Source organism: Thermobia domestica, chromosome 2 (genome assembly GCF_964235325.1).
Source record: "Thermobia domestica chromosome 2, izTheDome1.hap1.1, whole genome shotgun sequence".
Classification (NCBI taxonomy): Eukaryota; Metazoa; Arthropoda; class Insecta; order Zygentoma; family Lepismatidae; genus Thermobia; species Thermobia domestica.
The window spans coordinates 87,525,474-87,551,478 of NC_137455.1; the positions used below are offsets into that span (position 1 = coordinate 87,525,474).

General features: G+C 34.8%; 1 protein-coding gene across 5 annotated transcripts in view; it reads right to left on the reverse strand.

The window, feature by feature from the left end:
* The window catches only part of Rok (Rho associated coiled-coil containing protein kinase), a 134,945-nt gene that overhangs the window by 66,596 nt on the left and 42,344 nt on the right, over positions 1 to 26,005 (reverse strand). For all 5 annotated transcript variants that reach the window (XM_081743755.1, XM_081743748.1, XM_081743751.1 and 2 more), the window contains 9 exons: positions 25,739 to 25,839; positions 21,995 to 22,054; positions 21,626 to 21,761; positions 18,819 to 18,936; positions 10,312 to 10,396; positions 5,990 to 6,273; positions 4,021 to 4,112; positions 2,481 to 2,640; positions 2,187 to 2,217 (listed from right to left, as the gene is read on the reverse strand). In XM_081743755.1, the coding sequence (XP_081599881.1) occupies positions 2,187 to 2,217; positions 2,481 to 2,640; positions 4,021 to 4,112; positions 5,990 to 6,273; positions 10,312 to 10,396; positions 18,819 to 18,936; positions 21,626 to 21,761; positions 21,995 to 22,054; positions 25,739 to 25,839 (1,067 nt within the window). The remainder of the gene's footprint in view (positions 1 to 2,186; positions 2,218 to 2,480; positions 2,641 to 4,020; positions 4,113 to 5,989; positions 6,274 to 10,311; positions 10,397 to 18,818; positions 18,937 to 21,625; positions 21,762 to 21,994; positions 22,055 to 25,738; positions 25,840 to 26,005) is intronic.

Genomic DNA, 26,005 nt, shown 5'->3' on the forward strand with positions numbered 1-26,005 from the left:
TAATAATAGGATTTTTCCAATGGCTAACGCGGGAGTTTCCCGATTTATATGTAATTCTGTATAATGGTTTCACTTGTGCAACTATTTATCTTTTTGTCCTGAAATGACTCTTGACAATTATATTAACAATTATATTAACAAGTATGTAAAGATCAGTACAACGTATTTTTATCAGGAGTCCTTCGTGAGTGAGTCGGCAGACATTGCATTTGTGGCCAATTAATCCCGGTTTCGAGGCCAAATGGAGGACTATTTCTCTCGGATGTAAGCCGGGAAGCTGTTTAGATCCCGCTTTAAGCTTATAAGACCCCTTCCAGCATAACCCTGTTGTTGCAAGGCGAAACAAACTTATTTCTGTCCATATGTAATATAAATACATAGAGCAAATTATTTAAACCAAAAAACTAGTCTAAACCAAAAAAAAGAGGGCTTAAACCAAAAAAAAACGGGTTTTTTGGTTTTTTCAATAAACACCATGGTTTTTGCCAACCCTGCTAATTAATCTAATAAACTCTAATCTCGAACTAGTATCTTATCATTAATTTGTACTTGATGCTAAGGAATTAACTTCGAAATTATCTAACATTATACGCCTTGTCAAATATCTATCATAATTACGGGCACGAGTTTTTTCGCACTAAGAATTTGAAAATTTCGCGTTTCGTTTTTCATATTTTGTCGCATTTTCCAAATAAAGTTTCGCATTTTGTAGCTCTTGTGGAAAAGATCTTCCCTGACATTTTTACAATTGTTCCTTTTAATCTAGATCGCTGCAGAAATAAACCATTAATTACCTAAAAACAAAATACACTGAATATTTCACTTGATATTGCAAATTTCACTTATAGAAAATACGTATATATTAATCAAACTGAAGGAAAATCAGTAACTAAACTTATTATGAAGACAGTTTTGCTGTCTTCTGAAAACACATAGGCACAAGTTACATTTAAGCATTAAGCAATTTAATCATTACATTTACATGTGTCCACATTTTCCTCTTTCATTGTTGTACGTTTGTCACCTATCACCAGTCCATACTTAAAAAAAAGAAGAAAAAAATCACAATTGGCACATTGCTTCTTGGAAGCCACACATATATAAGTTCATTTACAAAAATCAAACAATCATCACTTTGGAACTTTTGTCCACTCAAAACATTCACTACATTGCACTTCCAGACGAATCACTTGTCAAGAGTTAATAGGCCACTTTGTAGAACTCCAAATACGGTACTTCATAATAAGATGCTTGCATCTTTCTAAATCTAAATGAAGGCAAAGCCTTGAAAAACTTACTTAACGCAACAATATCTGGTTCACCACTACATGCAATTATACAAGGATCAAATAGCTTTCCCAAAGCATCATATATTTCTGTAGTTTTGGAAGTCTTTTCCTCGGGAATAAAGCTTCCAGAATGATCTTTCTGCACGTTTTTTAAAGTCACATTTAACACTGAAGGAAAATCAGTGTTACTCTTTTCACTTGGTAACAAACATAAGTGTGCTTTTAGTTTTTTTCACCAACGAGGCCTTGTCGCAAAACGTTCAATCGAGTACTGAATCTGTCAAGACGACTACTCAACAGATGTGCTGTCGGAGATTTGTCCGTCTCAGACAAAGTTATAGAATCGATAAGGTCACCACAATTATCACTAACAAGACAAATGAGTCTTCAAAATTAGATTCTTGTCTTTCAAATAACTTTTTAGTCTTTTAGCATGAAAATTTAGATCATCACATTTTGAAAGGAAAACTGGCGTCAGAGGAAAACTGATGTTTTTAAATTAATGAAAATATATTTTTTAAAATATGTTTTTAAATTAATGAAAATATATTTTTAAAATTTCACGTTATTTTGCATATTGTTAGAAATTTCGCGCAAAAACTGCCAATTTCGCGTTTTATCACGCAACGGAAACCAATCAAAATATACACATAAAACGTCAAGAAATTGAAAATTACTTAATTTCGTTTTATCGCGCATTGCGAAAAACTCGTACCTCTAATCATAAGCTGTATTCATTTGATTTTTAATATCTAAAAATCATTCGATGACCATGCACACATTAAACTTCTTTCCAATAAATGAATAAGTTTTTTTTAAATTAAAAATACTAAGTAATCTAAAATGTTACTATAATAATCAGATTAATTACAAAAATATAAAATTTGAAAATCTTACCATATCTCGAACAATCTTTTCAGCAAGTAACCTGGAACACAGAAAATAACACTCAATATTTTCAGTTTCTATGTTACCTCAAGAAGTGAATGTAAAATATTTTTTAATTAATAATTTTGATACCTGTACAACATTTATTGCCTATTAAATGTACTTTAGGTAATAATAACAACACTGTGTATAGAATATAACTTATCAATTAATGCAAACTCTTAATAGTCTATCTACTACAAAGCACCTGCTTTCAAATCGCAAGAGTGACGTTCAACACTAAACAACTGAGAAATCACTTACTGGTAATCTCTTGAGTAGGTAAATCCTACAAATGGCAAGTGATTCCCAGCAAATGCTTTTGGAGTGGGGAAGTTCTCTTCTGGACTATCATCCTTTTCTACGTCATCAAAATTACTAGTATCGTCATCCCCACTTAATTCAGGTACCACAGGAGGAACACCTGTAAATAAAAGTTTTGGTAATAATTAAGAAGTGGGGTAACATTATTACTAGATTCTATTATAATGAAAACAAATGCCGGTTTTATATTGATGGGATTGACTCGGCGAGTCATCTCAATTTCTGTAAAGAATGAAGCCGTTTACATATGGTTTTTAAACTGTGAAACATTATGGATTTCAAAACATATGTTTTATGTTGATTTGCAGTCATTTTTTGCCATCGAATATTCGTTACATCAAATTAACCATTTCCATGTTGAAATCTTAACTATTGATGCTACTGATTCTTCCATTGCTTTAGTTCCAAATGACGACTCGCCTTTTCCAAGCATACGATAAACGGTTTATTTTAGAATGCGCGGAGCAGGGAGCAGGAGGCTCAGAACTGATTGTCAAGGCAACAACAGCAATGTGAGGCGTAACTGAACATCGTAGATTTGCCTATTCTGCAGTTGGATATCATTAAAACGGCTTCTGCATTTCTATTGAAAAATCAGTGCTGCGAGTTTAAATCTAGCTATTACCATAAGACAATTGATAGTGAGATTGTCGTTTAGATATATATAAATTTAGTCTTTCTAGCTTTTTTGACACCTGTCTATTATATTCTATATTACGGATTTCCTATCTTATTGCATCGTTCAACGCTTTAAAAAAAATAAATAAAAAAAAAAAAAACTCAAAAAGCTGGATAATCGGCTATATATTAGTGAAATCATCTGACATGAGTAGAAGGAAAGTGTGTGCAATTTTAAGTTGAATTTCAATTTGATTTATGAATTTTCTTGACAGACATTTATTCTTCTGCACTGCCCGAGGTAGTGAAATTAAAGGAAGAATTAGGATTAGGATTTCTGGGCTTTCGACATCTATGGCCATGGTAGCCCATCACGTATGACGGATGACGTTCCTCGGCGATCACACTGTCCGGGGAACTGGGAAGGGAGAAAGAAATGGAAAAAGAAAGAAGCGGCCTCGGACCATTACATGAGGTACTATTTCAGTATGTGCCTAGTGTGGATAAGGAAAACCAGGAAAATCTCCTCAGAATGACGCCTGAAAATGCTTTTACACTTTTTTGGCTGAGTGTTCTTACCGGGAATCAAACTCGGGAAAGCTCGCAAAGGCGAGGGTGTTAGTGACTACACTACGTGCAGCCTCTGAGATAAAAGGAAGTAACACACAGAAAAAGCAAATACTTTACAGAAATTAGAATCTACATTATTAAATACAATGATATCTTACTTCTTTTCAATTTAACTTTCAACAGCATAAAGATATGTCTTTTCTGACTTCGTTACCTCAAATTCCTAAATTATAGAACACTTCATAATCACTTAAGAAATCTGTTATGAAATAAATATGAAATATGCACTTACAATCTCGTATTGTGTCGAATGTCCACTGATCATTATGGAAGAACGGGTGATTTTTTATTTCCTCTACTCCATTTCTTCCCAGTCTTCGCGTCCTGAAACCAATAACTCATTAGTAATAAATAGCAGTAAAACAGAACTTGAATTCTAATTAGGTACAGAAAATTACTACGGAACTGAAACCAATGAATATTAGAACATTCTTAACCCTAAGAGTTAGGTAGAACATGAAGTAGTGCTGAAGACTAGTATTTAGTTAGATTTCATTTTCCAGCTAGTTATTCATGATAACACAAACAATAACCACAATGCAAGAAATATATTTTCAAATTTTAAGCTACAATTTCATTAGTAATTTAACTCAGATTTTATATAAAAATAAAAACTTTAAAATTAGTAAATTATAAGTATTGGTAAGTAAATTACATTTTTTTTTTTTTTTTTTTAAAGATAGTAGTTTCACTGAAATAGTAATGTATCATCTAATAGAGATTTCAATCCTGATCAATCATGACCACAGCTAAAAACCCAAAATCATTTAATTAAGGAATGATGACATACTGTGTCGAGTGAATTAAATTATACAGTGCGTCTCACATTGTTCAAACATAGGAATAACGAACACTCATTATTCAACGATATATATATATATATATATATATATATATATATATATATATATTTGGTTTCTTTTCTTTCTTCTCCATATTCAAGTGATTCATAATACTCAGGAACTTGAAGGAACGAATACATCTATGTCTTCTAGTTCTCGAAGGCCGTCAGATAAAATATAGTGCGTGCAATATATTTATTTATTTAAATAATTAAATAAATAAAATGATCACGTACCGTATCTCTCTTTAAAATATTATATAGAAAAATTTAGTATTTTGGGTTTAAATGAATTTCTTAAACAGCCAAAGATTCTCATCTGTTTGTATAATTCTGCTTATGGATAAGAATTAACAGCTCTTCAAAGAGAAATAGGCAGCCTGGATTATTTAAATCAGATCTGAACAAAGTGCATAGTCAGTGAAAATCTACCTACCAACCGGATAATCCGAGTTCGATCCCACATGGGAATGGGATTTATTCTCTTGTTTTAGCCTCCTTTGGGCTTAGGGCTTCACACAACCTCTATCAAATGCTACCTAGGAAAACGGGTAAAGTATTATGCAGGAAGAGCGCGTCACATCAACTCCTGTCGCAAATATGGGGTGAGTTTCTCACCTGTATATACAGAACCTATTCTGAACATTATTTGTATACCAGACTATAGTGAACACATAATCACATTAGAAGAGTATACAATAAGCACTTTCGCTAAAATGCTTGATTAGTTAGAAGAAAAATAACACAAAATACTGAAGCGTCCACGTTAAGTGCCATATCGGAATGCAAGATTATATGGTCTTAGACGGACAGGTTCGGTAGAGTGCATGAGAGCGAAGGAATAATAAATTATGATATTTTTTCTATAATATAAGAAAAAAAAAGATTTAAAAATTCTGATTAAAATTAATGAATGATTTTCGTTAGCTTCTTCATTAATTCAATATTTCCCTATATTATAAAAATGTTTTTCTTCATTTATTCTCATGATTCTATCCCTTCGCTCTTACTGGCCTACCCGTCTCATTAGTTCCATCTTCCGCACTAAACTTCACCTACTTTTAGCCTGGTAAGACTATCACGTGAGCACACGATTCTGCTTCCAACACGAAGCCCAGATGTTTCTCACTTTCTTCTCTTGTCTTGTAATTATTCTTTTCTTTTCTCTCTACTTTTTCACCCTTTCTATCCGATGAGACTTTACAAGATGTCATACATATACACTTTCTTGATGTGTGTTAGTGTATCTTCACTATTTCTAATAAGTAATTAATCTTCTTTTTCCGCTTCGGTATAGTTTTGTTTCAAGTATATTATTACTATTATTTTATTACATATACACAAACACATATTTAAATACCTGTCAGTAAGGAAACCACATATCAATCCTTTGGCCTCCTGCGTTATATCTACATCACCAGGGAAGTGTAGAGAATTCCGATGGTCCATTATTTTACTATATGTTCCCACTAGACTATCTGCGTAGAATGGAGTGTCCCCAACAAGCATTTCATATAGAAAAACACCCACTGACCACCAGTCGCACTCTCGTCCATACACTCCTTCACCACCCTGTGACTGAAGCACTTCAGGTGAAATATAGTCAGGCGTTCCAACTGCAGTGTCCGAGTGAACCAAACCATCCTGCAAAATAAAAGTAATTTCTCTCAATATTTGACTAACACCTAAGATCACTACAGTACTTACACTAAAATTTCGGAATACAGAAGGTTCATCCGTCTGTATGTGTCCGAATTCGATAAGGGACCACCCTCCATGTAAGCACCATGTGTCTTGGTAATAACCATGCACGTAACTTCCATTCTAGGAGGCTCCGTTTAAGTATAGAAACAGAAATCTTGAGCCGCTATTCCTGACAGGCTTTCTCGAGTCCAGAGACAGTGGTCACACAACGAGATGGAAATGTGTCAATCCCGTAATAAACCACGGGACTGACATCGCGCCCACGGATTATGTGATGAGGCCTTATCCATACGCACACAAATTTAGTTTATTGCATTTCCATATAAATGGGGTAGATTTTCTGTATAACTTTATGTTAGGATATGTTGCTGATAAAATATGGAGTTGATTTTGCCGTTTTCTGGCATCTAACCAAATTTTTAACTTGCCTTCATAGCAGTAGCCCGCGAGAACATGAAATTCCTTCGAGAACCTTGCTTTTCACTGACGGAAGAAGTCAGGACAGGTTTTTGCGCCTCGTGAGGTGTAGGTTATAGCTCGAATTTTGCCACACACTGGTAGATAAATCCATGCTTCATCGAGTGTGACAGCAAACTTCCACTTTTCTCTGCATAGATGGTGTTCGTAGTAGAGGTGCGTGCAATGGATCTTTCTTTCCCTCCGATGGGCCATAGTAAGGACATGTCCATGACTTAAACATCATCCGGAGTTTTAATTTATCACGTAGTTGACTGTGCCACTTACCACCACACCTTCGAGTTGGAGGGTTTTCCTCCAGGGCTATTCGGCGTAATTTTCGAGCTCAAGTGGAGTCACCGCAATACACGGTCGCTTTCTACCCCCCTTACTGAGCGAACGAAGTGTTGGAACGTCTCAGTGTTTAAGTCAATTAATTATGTTCTAGATTGCCGTTTACCTCAAGGACATTAATTTGCCCTGCCCTATTTCTGAATCTGTTACGGAAAACTTGGCGTGGAAAAGTGCTACGACGTAACCTTCCCAAACCCGGTTCACCTTGGGAGCCAATGCACACACTACACACACGCCAACCTGGCACCATACTATAGGTCTTTTGACTTTCTATTGCTGTTTGAATCATCCGAGTCGGTCGATTCTGTGAGCAGAGTTGAAGGTTTAAAATTGGACACACACAGACGGATCAACTTTCTATATACTCACATTTTGTTTTACCAGCGACAATTCTATAATACAGTAACTTCAGAAATTATTTTTCTATTGAAAAAAATGAAATGAAATCTTTGAGTTTTACGTCCCACGGTTATGCCGGTTAGGCTAAAGGAGACGGTGATGATGAGTAATGAATGAAATGGTGGAATGAAGAAAGTGGGAGGAAACGGGAGAACCCCGAGAAAACCCACGCACGCGGTGTTCGTCCACCACAAGGTTCACTTGGCGGGGGCTGGGATCGAACCCGCGACCCCAAGCACCAGAGGTGAACGCTCTACCACTGAGCCACCACGCCCCCCCTTTTTTCCTATTGAGTTTGTACTAAAAATATTTAATTAACTTACAATACCAAATATGCGAACTTCAGTCAACGAATTTAATACAACACAAAAATACAGAAACTGATAATTCCACTTGTGGATTAATATGAACAGATTGATTTCCCCTTGCGTCCCCATGTTCACATTTTAAACAGAAGCAAAAATAAAACTAGTGTACTCCCCCCCCCCACACACACACACATCTACGGAGCTGAAAATTGTTTATTACCTTGTTCTATTTTTCATGACAAAATCTTGAATGTCACAATTACAACGGAGCTGAAAATTGTCTATTGTTTTATTTTTCATGATAAAATCTCGAATATCATAATCACAATCAGCGAAGAAATTCCTTATTGAAATTGAAATATTGCTATATGTTAATTTATTTATGGTTCATATAGTAAATGCTGAAATGCATCAAAAGCAGAGAACACGTCAGTCTATACAGTGTCAATATCTACGGCAATAGTCTCAGCAAATTCTTCCGTATGCGTTGAAAAAAATACACAACTGAATATACGTACCGTTTAGAAACGAGGCGATGCCATTTTCATCTTATTTCTCGGCTGTGCCCTCGTTTCAACAAAAATATAAATTTTGTCCCGTTTCTAATATTGGTAAACTGTAAATTGTTATTTACAAGTCATAGCCTATATTCGTTCATCAGTAACACTGTCGTAACAAGAAGGGGTTCAAAGGAGCATTGCCCCCCCCCCCTAAATTCTAGTAGAAAATATTTGGGGGACGGAAGGCGCCTAATATTTATTCTGCCTAATTTTACACTGACTGAAGATCTAAAAGTGTTTACGAAAGCAGTGCTGTGTACAAACTCTGAGCCTTCGACAAAACACAATGCTTTGTATTACTATAATCAATGGATATTTTTCCTGTTTCTTTTGTTAAAGGGGCGCATTTGACAAAATAAATTTTACGTAATATGACAATCAAGAACTGTCTTCGATAGAATAAAAAAGAAGTAATATTACATCAGGAGGAATGTATATATATTAATTATTCCTTTTGTCGCGCCTAACTGCCTAGAGGCAACTTCGATAGAATAGAAAATGCAACGTAATACTGCAGCCAAGGGGCGTAGTAAACATATTCACTATTCCTTTTGTCGACACGACGGTGATATGAGAATTATATGAGGTTGCTGAAACTGTTGTCGAAGTATGTCCCTGAATTGTAGTCTTGGAGTAAAACGGAAGAGGAATTTTACATCCCCTACAATTCAGCAAAGGCTTTTTAAGTCTCCAGATTTATTTTGCACGAGATCAGGCGTATATATATATAGTCTGTCTGATAGTAGACAAGGCTTGTTCCACTAGTAGTCAAGAATAAGTATCCATAATCACTCGAACCATTACACCAAACCTTGATGTTGAGGAATATTCCTTGGGATTTTACCAGACATCGCTGACTATGGGTGAAGCACTTGTGAAAATTATACTTGACGTTCGTGTCGATCTGACATTCCTTCTGCAGGGTTTCACGAACGGTGTTATGACGGAGGTGCAGGCTTCGGAAGGGAGTTCAGGTAAGAACTGCACAACTGCAGACCATGGCTCTCTACGTTCACTGTGGGAATCAGCCTGAATCTCGCACTTCAAGATAGTGCTTGGCCCAAGTCCTTTACACGAGACTGTATTTATGGAATAAAAGACGTTGGTGTACTCACTCGAAGTTTATCAAAAAGACGAGCCCAGGTTAGTGAATTTCCATCTTCGCACGAGACAAAAATCTCAACTCCACACCGATTACACCCGACTAGATGGACTGTGAGGACAGATTTGGTGCCCGCCTTCTGAATTCGTACTCTCATGTTCTCGAGAATCTGGACGAGTTGTCCGAAAGTAATTATGAGCAATGGTCTCATGTGAGGTGAGGCAATAGTGTGAGGATAAGTAACCTGCGGCACGGTCAGTTTAGAATCACGTGTCGAGTCACATTGATCTATATACACACTGATATTATGAGAAAAAAATTATTAAGAATTAATTAATTAAAAGTTGTTCACTTATCCTTTTTTATTTATTGGGTCAGAAATTTAATGTACTATCATGTAAAAGAGCGCAAGTATTATTACCTGCATTGTGCGTCTTAGGGAATAAATCAATCCGTTCTAATGCATACTTTCATGTACTATATTATTTCGGTAACAGGGAGTATCGTTGCCGCCGTAACGATAAAAACGATAAGAAAATAACTTGCTTTTATTATTATTATTATTATACAAATTATTGAAAACATCCATCAAATTATACTCTTACATAAGTACAAATATATAGTCTATTTATGTCTATTATAGGTCCCGAGTTAATTCCGGATGGGGATACTTGCATTATATATAAACCCTAGTAGTAGTTTGTATCCCATTTTAAACGTAGGTTTCGTTTCATATAATCTCCCTCACTGAAAACTTTGAAAGCAGAAAATGAATCCTATCAGTAACTCATCTACTTACCGAATCCATCCTCATACATGTACCAAAATCAGCTAATTTCAGGTGCCCGTGCTTATCTAACAACATATTATCTGGCTTTACGTCTCTGAAATGAAATACATTAGCAATTAGACATGTAATTAATGCTATTTGCATTCTTAATAATTAATCCAGTTACTTTAACATATTACTATATAATTATATGCCAAATACATAGGGAAGAACTGTAAAGCATAATTAAAGATAGATGAATTATTTTTTTCCTTTTCTTTCTTGTTTTCGATCCATACGTATGCGTTATTTTCAACTTCACTGTATTAGAAAGCAAATTATTGGTAATAGCCTTGGCAGTGAATTTATTCCTTCAATGAAAACCATGTCGTGTTTATAAGTAATTTTCATATTATTTATGACATCTCTTATATAAATAGAACTGTTTTCCCAAATATGTTTAGCGTAACTTAAACGACGCGTAATATATCTTGTTCAAACTGGCTGGTACTAAGCAGCATTACAACTGTGAGATCCAAAGTATAATACAGATTGCACCAGCTTATTTTTCCATTTTTCTTTTCCTGATGAGAATTTTTTAAAGAAATCTTTTGAATTGTCACTACTTTTATTATCGCAATCAAATATGAACACATTTCTAATAGAACGGATGATTTTAAACGATTTCTCTCGTCTACTGCACATTATATACGAAATTTTGAATTATCTACTTCAGCAATTTCTTGAAGCTTTTCCAATTTCATTAGTTTACAACGGTCGAAAAATGCCCAACGTTCTTCCGTTCAACGAAAATCCAAGAGATTTCGGATATTTTTGATATTATTCTCATGCATTCTCAAGTGAGAACTTAATATCAAGTGAAAGAAGATATAGCTTAGCGTGGCTATATTAGCATACATGGAAAGACACGGGGCTAAGTTCATGTGGTTTGTATCCCACATTCACCTGCAGGACCATTTCTCATGCAGTCTAGGCACTGAAAGAAATGTTAAATTTGAAACCGACCTAACATGATTTTTCAAACAACACTTTCCTCTAAAAAAAATTCTGCCCCAGCTTTCTAAAGTTAGATTGGTTGATTGAACTGAGGATTAGTGTCCCTTTCAGCACGGAGGCTATATGAGACATGGATGCAGAGCTTAACGTCGGATCCGAATCGTGTAAGCTCCCACTGAGAATCGAATACATGCTTCCTGCACAGAAGACGCATACGCTAACCATATCCACGAGGGAGTTCATAAAGCCAAAGAAGAAAGGAAAGAGTTGCTGTTACTAACTGAACACAAGCACCGATTAAAATGAAGCTTTGCAATATTCTGACATTTTTGACTATCAGAAAAGTTTATTTTAGCAAGTCCATTCTCATCTTGAAGAAAATGGGAGAAAATAGAACTTCCGCATTTTTGAAGAAATTTTGTTTTTAATTTTATTGATGTACATAATATTCCTGTGCATTTCAACACTGCACAAGATAATAAACGAGGCACAAAATAATGTTCCCCGTAATTTTAATTTTTCTGCGAAGCCCCGAGAAAAATGTTCTATGTTGAAAATCCTGATTTTCAGGAGATGCAGAATAGACTTAAGCAAGGTTGGTATACCTCACAATTCTGAACCCTTAATCAGTTACCCGTCACTGGATTACGGACAAAATTTCCAGATACTATATTGACAAAAAACTGCGTCACAACGAGTCTTACAATCCACAGCTTTTTAAAAGTAATCCCTATATTTGAAAGGCTACACTTTCGTAATTATTGTCGAGTTACTGAAAGGTGGCCTCTGACAGATAGCTGCACATACTATTGTAAACAAAACGAGAGGGGGGATTGTTCGCAAATCTCTCAGTATTCTTTCACGCTGTTGCTGGACAACGAAGGTCATTGACCGCGCTGTTGCCGGTAGTTAAGACTTGTTAAACGTCTATTTGTTTGATTTAATTTTATCTATGGATAACACTAAGGAGAGTTTTAAGAACAGAGGAATGATCAGGTTTCTTTTAGAAGATTTATTTTTTCTTAGCCCCCTACAGAACTTTTTTCAGCATTAACCACTATACCAGTAAACTTACTTTTAATAGTAGTAATACTTTAATATATTGGTATTAATGAAAGATACATAGTATTAGCTTTGATAATTGAAACTTACTATTATTCATAATAATTCACCTATATAAGCTATTAGAATTTGTGTAATTTTTAGGGATGGCCACATTTTTTCGAAAAATACTTTTTCGAAAAATGGATTTTTCGAAAACGAAAAACGAAAAATTTTTCGAAAAACGAAAAACGAAAAATTTTTCGAGAAACGAAAAACGAAAAATTTTTCGAAAAACGAAAATTTTTTCGGAAAACGAAAAACGAAAAAAATCGAAACAGAAGGAGATGGAACACGAAGGGACGAAACGAAACTGAAGAGAAATGTGAAGTTGCGAAAGAGCAACATTTCCTTCCCTGCCTGGTTTGATTGAAGTTATAAACAAAAGAAAAGAAACGCATCATTACATACAGATAAGCTTTACTCCCTGACTGAAATTGAATAGTATCTTATTTCGCTGATGCGGCGTGTTTTAATCGTAATAGCTATTTGAGACTGCTTTTAGCTAGCTATCTCGTACTCGCCTTTGCTGATACGGTAGGTGGTTTCGTATTCGCTGTGACTGAATATTTTGGTAACAATAAAAGATTGTTTTTAGAGAAAGGACACGTGTCCTACGATATCAACACTTCTGATATGTTTATTGGCCTAGTGGGAGAAGCATTAGTTCGTTATGAGGAATACCCAACCGAGTTCATTATATCAGTTACCAACGCAGAGCTTGTTTCGAACTATATAAAAGAACTGCAAGAAGAGAGATTTTCGGGAAGTATTTACAATGGGAAAGTCCAATATATGGGAACATTTCACTCGTGAAAATGATGGTGTTTCTTCAAAATGCAATTACTGTCGAAGTATTATCCACAATCGAAATTCAACGACTGGCTTGTGGTACCATTTAAGATCACGACACGTTGGTGTTATACAGGAAACATCAGGATAGCAGTCACTGGAAGAGATTATTGAGGCCGAGGGTGATCCAGAGATGGAGCCACAAAAGAAACAGAGGTAAGTGATTGTACATTGGTGTCATTTGAGTCTTCTAGCCCCCTCCCCGAGTGGGGTACATAAGATTTATTTAGAGGACACTCGTGTTTGACACTCTTAGAGTAAAAATAAAAAAATAACGTGACACGAACACACTTAGTGGACTATTTATCTTTACACTCTTGTAACTTTTAGAATAATATAAAAAAGGCTGAAATTTTGCTACAAACTAAGGATGCTACAGTATCACAAACATCCACAAAGATCCAGGCCCGTGCTGGCTTAGTAATGAGGGCGGTTGACAAGTCTACCAAGAGGGCGCTCATACAAACGTGATTAATATATATATATATATATATATATATATATATGTGTGTGTGTGTGTGTGTGTGTGTGTGTGTGTGTCTGTCTGTCTGTCTGTCTTTTGGAAGATTTAATTCCTGTCTCCAAGATAAAAAGAAAAGTATAGACCAACCTGGGTGTAGAAATGCCTCGGAGCGATGACCACTCGAAAATTTTCGGAAAAATGCAAAAACAGCCATACTCCAGAACAAAATGTCGGATTGAAATTGGGCAAAAGTGAATGTCCATTATTTTTAGTCATAGATTCCATTAGTGTACAATCGGATAAAGTGCAGTGGCGGTGCAAGGGTGGCTCCCAAAGAAACTGGGGGAGCACAGTTGTCTTCAATATTGGGAGACGGGCAGATTTAAGGCTTTTTTTGGTGGCGAAGAGGCAGATGAGACTCAGATGAATCTGCTTTCTGAGGTGAACATGTTGTATACTATATATCAGGCGATGTAGATGAAATAGTGGTACATATCAGTATTACAAATCAGTGCCATGAACTTATTCTGAAATCTGAATACATGCATATTTGTAATTGGTATGCTTCTACTTAGACCGCATTAAATTTTAGGACACTTATTTTATAATAACTTAAATAATAACTTTCCCAAAACTATGAAGAAAGAAAATCAATTATGTATGACGCAAGAATACTATTATTTGAGGAAAATGATGATGATCTCAATAGCATTATAGGAATCGTTACAGGAATTTAATAAATAGACTAACAATAATTAAAGACGAATTTAATGTATTGAAATTGGGAGGCAGGCCCCACCCCCTTTCCTCGGGATTTGTGCCCTATCTACAGCTGAGACAATTTTCCAGCATGAGGAGAGGCACATATCCTTTTCTGACACTTATTGCAATTTGTGTCCAAGTAACGGGAGCTGAATTAATACAGATTGATGTGGCGTAAATACGCCAGGATACGAAGTTCAGTTTGAAATATGAAAGAATACGATTCTTTTTTTAAAAATGAAACAAGCCAGGAAACATCAATTTCATCTCACTTTCCTTTGTTGCAGTCGGACACAAATCATCACATTTCTCCCCCAAAAACACATTTCAAATCGAATTATTGAGAGGACAGTCCCCCGTAGTTCCAAGGTTGGGGACATGTCCCCCTCATCCTCTCGGGATTTGCGCCAATGACTATATGAATTTACTATATAGAACTGATATACAGAAGGACAATTAAAACCACTTCCCTCTAACGTGGTGTTTCGCAGGGTGCTCTAAGCGCGGGACGCACTGCACCCTTCACGGGTTCTTCACTCACAGTAATACCTTGTATTCATTTTATAGAACTAAGCCGTACAGAAAAATAAATAAAACCGTTTATCTTTGATGTTGTTTTGCAAGGGTGCCTTGACGGGTTCTTTTCCAACGATAACAGTATGTATATTGTATAGAACTGTGCCATACAGAAGCACTAGCGGATCCAGAGGTATCGTTTGAAGGTGCGGTTCGCTTTCTGGAAGATGAGGTAGCCTAAAACTGACCAGAATTTTAATTTGCAAAAATGGGACACATATGAATCCGGGGCTGGAGAGGAGGGGGGGCGTAAACCTGATTCTCAGATTATATTTTGTGACTTTTTTTCTTTCTTTCTTTTTTTTTTTTTTTTTTTTTTTTGATGAAAGTATATTCTTTCTCTAGAGTTAAATTAAATACGAACTTCCGTTTCGGAGGCGTGGCGGTATCATAATTCACTTCACACTTAGTCACCACAATATATCAGATGCACTGTCTTGCACAGTACTTACACAAAGTACTATATTGACGATGGCATTTATATGTCATCTGTCATCAACCACGAAGCCTCTCCCATATCTCCTCTGTGTATATAAATATAGCTTCCCTTTGTTTCACTAAAGTGATCGCAAGAAAACATGAAGTTTGACATAACTATCAATTTCATTATCCAATAGAATGTCTTGACGTTCGTCGACCCCTATCCATGACATTTTTTTTTCACTGTCTCTCTGATCTGATCTTTGATCTATGGCGCTATGGAAAGAACATTTCCTGAGGGCAAGATGTTAGATTTCCGTTACGTTTCGTTTTGCTAAACTCAATATTTCACCATGATTTCAGTTTATCAACATTATTGACATTTTCTTAAGTGCGCGTTAAGATAGCGGCTACATAAGTCGTACCAAAATCTTCTGATGTATCAAAGGTGAAGAAAACATTTCTATGATTGGTATAGAACGCAGGATTCACGAGGAGTTGGGGAGTCATTGATAAGCCTTGACGTTATGTGTGCATGGAATAGTTCATTTCTCAAGAAAAGCTCCCAACTGTACTCAATTGATGCATTTAAAGATGAATGTGTAAGGAATTCAATTTCTGGTACATTCAGGAATTTTTAACTTAAGCAGGAGAGAGCAAGAAGACAAATATAGGACACTATTACAAAAGTGTAGACAACTATACATAGGGTATTTTGATTTGTTGCTTGAGATTAACGTTCCATGGTAGTGACATGACGGCTAAAGGAGACGTGCACTTATTGATTGTAATGGAATCCGAACCACATTTTTCGTTGAAATGTACCCTCACCGGGAATCAAACTGGGGACTATAAACACCATATAGGGTATTTTGTCCGAATACTCTGCTTTTGCAGTGGTATAATTGAGATTTTTTTTTTAAAGTATTAGACCAGACGAGGAAGAGGATGTTGGAAATTGGCTCTATTAATTAATTTCTTAAAAGCAGCATTTAGAAACATGTATGCCTACAACAATAAAATTATATTATAGTAGCCTTTACCTAGGTGGGATTTCGCTCCCAGACCCCAATTTGTTCGGAATACGGCCCTGTACAATGTAGAAAATGCTTCTACGTGTACTGTGGCACAATATTTCGCGTTCTCCCTTCTGTGTCTTTCATATACATATAATTGAATCGAGCTAAAACGCTGTCACGAAATTCAAACACCTCGCAAGGCATTTTAGTCAACCCTCACCTATTTTTTTTTTTTTTTTTTTTTTTTTTTTTTTTTTTTTTTTGCCTTTCTACTGTACGTTAAGTGGCAAAAAAATGCTCAAATACATGTTTCATTATTTTAAATGAATAATCAAATTAGCAACTTTCATGGCTCTAGCCGTAAGGAATCCCGAAATATAGGCATCTTATAATAATAATAATAATAATAATAATAATAATAATAATAATAATAATAATAATACAAAACGCTGAAATATATATTGAATTGTTTTAAGTGAGGAGTCCATATACCTAATTCCATGTTTCTAACCTTCAAAGATTCTTAGATATTGATATCTTATTAGGATAATTGCAATCCCCGCCCCCTTTTTTTACACCTCTTTTCCCCATTTTACTGAAGTATCAAAAAATGTTGAAACGCATTATTTTAAATGAGAAATCAAAATCCAAATTTCAGTTTTCTAACCTTAAGGGATTCGGAGAGATGATCATCTTATTAAAATAATTCCCACCCCATTCCCCCTTCCTTTCTTTGAATTTCCCAAAAATCCTTCCTTAGTGATACCTTAGATCGAAAATCTTATCTACTGTCCGAATTTCAAGTTTCTATCTTAAGCGGTTTGGCCTGTGCGAAGATCAGGACGACTTCTTTATGCAGTATATGATTACAATAACAGCTTGTATTATTTCCTAAGAAAAGATGAAATGCCATTAAAAGTCACAATAAATGTTGGAAAGTCACAATAAATTTCAGCAAAATAATGGATGAAATGGTGCAACGCTAAGAAGTGAGGAAACGGGAGAACCCCGAGAAAACCCACGAGCACGGTGTTTGTCCACCACAAGGTCCACACGGTGCGAGCTGGGATCGAACCAGGGACTCCAAGCACCGGAGGTGAACGCTCTACCACTGAGCCACCGCGCCCCCATAGGAAATTGTTCAAGGTTATGTACATACAAAGCTCAAGCGACTGAGACATTTTCTCAGGTCAACATGTTCTCTCAAATTATGAAGTATTGATTGTATCCTATCGTCAACTTTCATATACATGGCTTTCCGTTCTTTTGAGTAGTGCTCAGCATTTCCATTCTTCTGAAAACATGATTACATATAGAATCTTCCCTCAATAGTCTTCACAAGACTGGAAATGTGCAGGGGTTCTGGATAATATTTTGTTTAAGTATTTGTGTCAGTCTTCTACTGCTTTATTTGTTCGATTCCTGTGACTGCTACAATTCCAACTTTCCGGAGAAAAATTTGGATTTTCCAGCCATTGCTCCTAATCATTGAAGACTTCGACTCTTCGTCTAATCGGACAGCCTCCATGTTGATCAACAAACCATCAGAAATATACTCTACGGGCACTAGTGCCAATGTTGCATACATTCGGACGTGACTGCGAATCTCTTTAATCTTGAGATTAGGGATGGCCACATTTTTTCGAAAAATACTTTTTCGAAAAATGGCTTTTTCGAAAACGAAAAACGAAATTTTATTTATTCGAAAAACGAAAAATTTCTCGAAAAACGAAAAACGAAAAATTTTTCGAAAAAACGAAAAACGAAAAACGAAAAATTTTTCGAGAAACGAAAAACGAAAAATTTTTCGAAAAACGATAAATTTTTCGAAAAAACGAAAAATTTTTCGAAAAAACGAAAAACGAAAAATGAAATTTCCGAAAATCGAAAAACAGATTTTTCGAAAAAGGCCATCCCTAGTAATTTTTACCTTATTAATCTATAACTGTTTGAGAGTCTCAACTATAGTGTGATGCACAATTCACTTAAACTGTATTTATTTATTTATTTATTGGATTAATGTTTAATTTAAGAGGATCTCAAAGTTATACCTCCAGGACCAGGGTCTACAGTTTGACAAACGCTGTGCTACACTAATCATACCAGATTTCTATATAAGCTATGATAAATATTGCTAAAATGTTTAAACATATATAATCTGAATTTATATGCTAATAGTACATACGCAGAAAAGTTATGCTCGTAGAAACTAGTATCTACATAATTTTGGAATGAAAAGACTGAAGGAGCCAATTTTAGTTAATACAATCTAAAAAATAATCAAAGTTTGGTTATCATAATATATTTAACTACGAGCACTTACGTACCTATGTACAAAACCCATTGAGTGGATCGCATCTAAAGCTAAAACTACCTCTGCACAATAAAATTTGGCCCACTTTTCTGGCACATCATAGTTGGACATTAAATTTACAAGGTCTCCTCCTGCAAAAGTAAATTTCTAGTTATTCACAATGAATAAAGTATACATACATATTTAAATTATTGGATGTACGAGGGAGGGCTGACAAACTGTGAGCCTACCTATGAAAGAATGGAAATATACCATACAAGAAACGTACCAGTTTGTAATTAAGAAAATACTTCTCTACAACCTTAAGAACTGCAATTATCAAAAGCTATTTTAAACTAAATCTGCTGCTATGAGATGAAGTCGATGTTAACGTTTTCCGGATACACGAAAAGCAAAGGTATATAAGTGCAATACTGCCAAAAACAGCAGGAGAGGGAACGAGAGGGAAATGATATTAGTTGAAATTAATTCATAAAAAATAGTTTCCTATTAAATGCCACACACAGGGCTCAGCCTACTTCTTAATGAGTTTAAGAGTTTCGTGTCTATGATATTTTATAAACGAAACTTTCCGACAATTTTCAATTTCTTCCCATTCTCTGATTTTCCAGAATATGGGAACTTTGTTAGATTTGCCATTCTGATCATTCTTTCCTTTTCCATCAAAAACCGCACTGCCATTCTTCATTCTATTTATGCCTTCTGGCGAGGATGGCACATTGATACCCCAATTGTAACATGAATCTTAACTATCATTTATTAGTGATTCTCTGCAAATACATCCCAGGGTACGAATACACATTAACTACAAGAAGGAAAATGTCCGTAAATTCAATGAATCCTTAACAGAGAAGAGGAGAGCGCTTTTAACATTAATTTCACGCCACCTACTAGCTCTTAACAAGAGGGTGAAGTTGGAGCTGGGCTCTCAGTCTATAATCTTCGAGGTTTTCACCAAAGTCTACATTAAAATTCCATTTTTTCCTTTTTCTACGTTCTCCTTTCGATGTTTATTTTTTTCTTTTTCTTTTAATTATCAAATAAGAATTTTTTAGTGTGTTCTAATTAGACGCATTTACAATTACTGCATACAAAAATGCACAAAGGTCGAACTTTTTTTTTTTTTCCAGGTTATCAAAGTAGAACACCTATAGGAAGGTAGTGAACTGTTACTGATACTTTTGTACTATAATCAAATACTTCGAAACATTATCTCTTATAGTCAATGAAAATTCATGACGACTTTGAATCTGGCTTATCGTATCTTGCCGTAGCAGAATTATCATGGAACGATGCTCAAGCGAGTTTCTTTTCCTTGCTTTTAAGTAAATATGTTCGGCACGCTGCTCTAAAGCAATAATAATTCACAAGGTGTTTTACAAATGACAAACAAACGTTTCCAAGAAATTAGGATATTTTCATTCACATACGAATTCAAAGTATTCACTTTAGGAGGAGCGCCATATAGAAATAAATTTTACGTTAAGGATATATATATATATTGCACGGTTCAAGGTATTTTGTTGCATTTGTTTTATTTGGAAGATAATAATTTACTGAGTCAAATTATACCCTCAATTTGAAAACATATGTCCAAGTTCTCGTACTATAGCGTTCTGATTTTTTATTCTTTTATTTATTTATTTTTTCATTCTTCAAAAATGCCAATCCCCATGATTTTGATTTTGTGGTTGTTGACCATTACCACGGAGTACTACTGTTTCTGTTTCTGGAAATGAGAGCTTCTACTTTTGAAAAATGAAATCTTGAGTTTTACGTCCCACTGTTATGCCGGTTAGGCTAAAGGAGACGGTGATGATGAGTGATGAATGAAATGGTGGAATGAAGGAAGTGGGAGGAAACGGGAGAACCCCGAGAAAACCCACGCGCACGGTGTTTGTCCACCACAAGCTTCTACTTTTGAGTAACAGCTTTTATAAACAATGTTCATCTTTTAACTTCCGTGGCTAATGTCTTGATTGGATTTTTATTTTTTATTTTATTTCATTTTTGTCTCAAACACCAATCCCAACTCACTTTGAAATTTTCCAGGAGTTGTATCTCCAATGGTACTACTTATCCTAAAAAAGAGAACACTCCACTTTTGTTCTGAAATTTTTCATAAAGGTTTAATGGATGGTAAAATTTTCATTTGTTTATAAATGCTGTTCATTCAGAAGTGAAAGATCTCCTTTACAGGAAATATAGTACTGCATGGTATTGATCAACAGTCAAAATATGTTGGGTTGACATTATATATATATTTAAAGAATTCAGAAGGCTACAGCAGAAAATTTGTACACGCATTTACAAACGGATATCATTTGAATCAATGAATTATTATCTTTCAAATAAAACAAAGAGCAACAATATATATTGAACCATTTCAGAGATAGAGCATTTCAATATTCTGTCGAAATTCGCTGGTGGCGTGTATCTTGGGCCAGGAATTCTTTAAAACAAAAGACAAAAGAATATGGATTTCTTACTTTGTCCTAAATTTTAGCATCTGTTAAATTCAGTAACACACGAAACTATCATTTATTTATTTATTTATTTATTTGGGTGCTTGAATTGACCTGGACGATGCCGCATAAATACATTTTAAGAAAGTATAAGCTAGATACATAAGCTACAGGTAAAATTTTACAATTTTGCACCATATTTGCAGCTACTGACATGTAAGATTGTTAAAACGTATAGATGATGGTAATTTCTATTCATATTTTGTATAATACCCTCTGAACTGCAAAATACGTCTTGACACCTGTATAAATTATCAAACATCCTATGATAAACTAATATTTAGCTCTCGAATACCTGGCATGTAATCCATGACCATATAGAGGTATTTGGCATCTTGGAAGGCAAAGTGAAGTTGAACAATCCAATCTGAATTTGCATGAGCCATAATATCCCGTTCTTCCCAGAAGAACGCAGAATCCGAACGTTTAATCTGCAATGCAGAAAAATAATATATATATATAATGAATATGTGTAAGAACCGTATAGGTAAAATAAGCAATGAAATATAAGATTGATTCCAACACAAACTAGAATTTTGCGATTTTATTTAAAGCAATCACAATTTGTAACAGTTTTGTTATTTAACACATTATATTTTCCTCTTTATTAAAGATATAGATGCATTTATAAAATACAAGTGTCGATTTAAAAACACATACGTACCATTTCGAACTTACTCAATAGCTTCATGGCATATACCCTCTGCGTTGATTTGTGCCTTACCTGTAAAAGAAACAAATAATGACTTTTTAAAACTACGTGTACGAAAAAACTAAATACTAAATTGAAGATAAACAACAGTTTCCTTTCCATATAGAGTAATTAATTACGAAGTAATTATTACAGGTAAATCAAATTTCCTATTATGTGTGTATTCGTATTATCTATATTGTTAGACAAAATTGTAAATTACTATAAAACTTTCGGCTCTGTTAACTGAAATTCATATACATAATACAATAAATTATTTACTATTATTATTCTACTTACAGATTTCTGTAATTTTTGAATTTCCTATAAGCTTCCAAGCTTTCGACTCTCCCGAAGAATACATATAAATTTTACTTTGCATCCTCTTCATCCGTTGAACGCTGACGTACTTGACGTGTTTCCGTACAACGCAGCTCTTCCCTTGCTAAGTCCGTTCCATTTTTATTTCTTGATGTTTCTATTCTTTTTCTTCCTGTTTTTAACCTAAATGACCAAGACTCCAAGTGAGAGTAGAAAGCTTAGAAACTTAAAGAAAATTAAGGAATTACAGAAATCTGTAAGGAGAATGATAGTTAGAATTCCTAAGCGTGGTTTTGCATCATTTACTACTAATCTTTTAAAATGTATTAATCTTAAGTTTATACTTTTATGAGTAGTATCTGGTAGGGTACAATATATGCATGATAATATAATAGAAGGTGGTTGAGCTCATATTAGTCACCAAGATATATTAAAATTAAATTCCTTGCACGATGCTTTGAACAGCTTGAGCCGACCATCTTTTATCCTGAAGTTGGAAGACGTATGGTTAGCGTATCGGTACCATTGTTTCAGTTGCTATATATCTTGCTGAGTCCATTACCTTTCTTTTAAACAGTTATCCTATTTTTTCCACCATACATAGTGGTCTCAATTGCCAAAAAACGTGGCCGAAAGTCGTGAACGTAATTTAGTCTTTCTAAAACTCAGTACATGGGAGTTTCTGTAATTGCTAAGTTCAAACTGGTTATTATATTTTGGATAACAGATCTAATATGACGGACTTAAAACGGAAAATAATTCGCTTTTCAATAAAAATGGTATCAAGGGTTTCCCTGGTCGCTGATCTCGAATTTCATGTTATTTTCAACAAAACTAAAATTGCTGATCCAATAGGCGATCTTAAAATTAAAATTTACAAAAAATCGATTTCAATAAAATATTGTACTGAAGGATTATGAGATCACTGAGTTTAAATTTTAAATAAATTAATGGCAAAATCATATCTTCACTATTTTTTCTTGAATACATCTTTTCAGTGCCAATAAATCAACATTATGTAAATAAGTTTAGTACTCCTCCTCAGAAGAAAGTTCAGATTCATCTTCACAATTTTGTAGTGGTTATAAATACAATGAAACCTCTGATGAACGGACATCAATGGGACATGAATTTTTGTCCGTTATTGAGAGGTGTCCGTTACAGAAATTTAATTTCTCATAACGGTAATTGTGTGCTATAATATACAGTAAATACATTGTGTATGAATGGAGGTGCGTAAAATTCAATATGAAAATACTCTATTTCGTACGTATTTGAATTTCTGGGAGGGATGAAGGAGAAATTCATTTCTGTTAAATAATATTATTGCTGGGGATGTGTTAATACATTCGTATACCGGTACTGCAAAAGATAGTGCGTGTATGTTAATTTTCTTAAGTACATGTCATCACCCTATAAGCGTTTCTCATTTATTTCAAATTCTCAGAACCTTCTCAAAAGAGGAGTTAGGAACCAACTAACTGGCTAACCTCTTTTGTTTAGCGAAAAAGGCATACTTTTTCCTCTATAAGGGTAATAAAACTCATTAGCATGTGTCCTCTAAAAATCTCCAGTACAGTTGCGGAAGAAACATGTGTGTGTGTGCGTTTGTGTACTGGCGCGGTATCTTCGTTGGTGGAATGGATGAAAAGGCATATGGGACTGCGTATGTTTATTGACCCAGCCCCAATCACAAGAATATCCTCTTAGAGAAAATGAAAAAGGAAGCCGGGAAAACTCCAACCCAGACTTGTTCCAGTATCGTAAGTAAAAGAAAAATGTTGCTTGTCCAAAAAAAGTAATAGAGGAAACATTGCTCGTTGAAAATGTTATTGTAAAACAAACAATGTTTGTTTTGTTATATATGAAATTGCCGGGAAAGATGCAAGGCCCAGAAGCAAAAGGACTCAATTTGTTAGGGAAGGGAAGATAGTTCGCATAGAATTCTTGGCCACACGACTGACCTATGAGTCTTATCGCGTATTGAAGGTTTTCTAGGATTTCCACCAGAAAGCAGTTTACTGCGGGAATTTTTTAGAATTTCAAGTTCATCTTGCAGCTGTTCTGTCTGATGGTTCACGAGGTCTAGATTCAAGATAGATACGCTTGTGAGGAATATCTCAGAACCGAGAATAATTCCTGTCCGTTATGAAGAGGTTATTGAAACGTCTGGGGCAAAAGGGACTGTCCGCATTTGAGTGTCCGTAAAAGGGAGGGTTTTGTTCCATAAGGGAACATATACTTCTGCCGGGATAAAAAAAATGTGTCCGTATTAATAGAGGTATCCGTTAATGAGAAGTGTCCGTTAAGGGAGGTTTCAATGTATATAAATTTGAATCTTTACAAGTGGGCTCTTTTAACAACCCAACTGCCTCAGGTTATATGATTTCAATCGTTTCGCTGGCAATTTCCTCATGCTCTATATTAGCAGGTCTGACGATACCATAAGCCTCGAAAGAGCGTTTTCCATATTTTTAACGAGACCAATTTTCCGCAAAAAGCCTTATCGATATATATATATATATATATATATATATATATATATATATATATATATATATATATATTAAATTTATTACACGATCCGTGGACTTCCTCAGACATTTTCCAATCAACAAGAACAATGGTGAATTATTATTGCGCTCGAATCGACAATCTATCAGCATATACAACCACGATATAAATTGATATAAATGAGCGCCTAAATGCAAATTTATGCATCGCCGCAGAAAAAAGTGGGATAAAGCAAAATATTCAACCGGAAGCAGCTACTTTTTGTTTTACATTAATGAAGGAAGATTAAAAAAGTCAGCAAAATATTCCTGAGAGTGAAATTTCGTGGCACTTTTCTTTTCTGTATGTTTTAATTTTGCGATTTAAACTCGAAACGAAAAAAAAAGCTGCAATAATTTAGTAATAATCCAATTTTTTTTTTTTTGTATTTTATTTACACAGTTGAATTTTACTTAATTTTTTTTCAGTCGTTAATTCAATAAGAGAAAATTAAAATAATTACGAACACAAGGAAATGAAGAGAGAGTGAAACTGTGTTTCGATGCTCAGATTAAAATTATTTCGACAGTTACGTATGTACATCTGGCCCTCAAAAATGGGCGTTTCTAAGGTAAAGATACAACTAACTATTTCAGGTCTTAAAAGTTTCGAAATTGGAAGATCGATTTAGAGTAGTTTTGGTAATTGGTATCACTGCAACGCTGGATGAACACAATCTGATCTATTAAAAACGGCCACACTTACCATTACATGACTTTGATAATTTACGAACTAGCAGACCAATGCGCCTGAGGTAAGCTAACGAAAATATTTTACATAACTATCTCTGGAAAATGAATTTCTTACACATTAATTGATATGTACAATTTTAAATATAATTACCAACTGTACTTCTCCAAAAGCACCTCTTCCTATGACCTTTATTAGAGAGAAGTCATCCGGCTTCATCCGCAAATTACATATTTCACTTGCTACCCCATCATCTGAAATTATTAAAACATACATATATACATTTATTATCTTGTAACAGAACCTTTGGCTTATCATTAAAACTATAAACATGGATGAAACACACCCGTCTCTTCAAATAAATGATATCTTCACCGATGTCTGAAAATCTTATAGATGTTATACAATCAACTATAAACT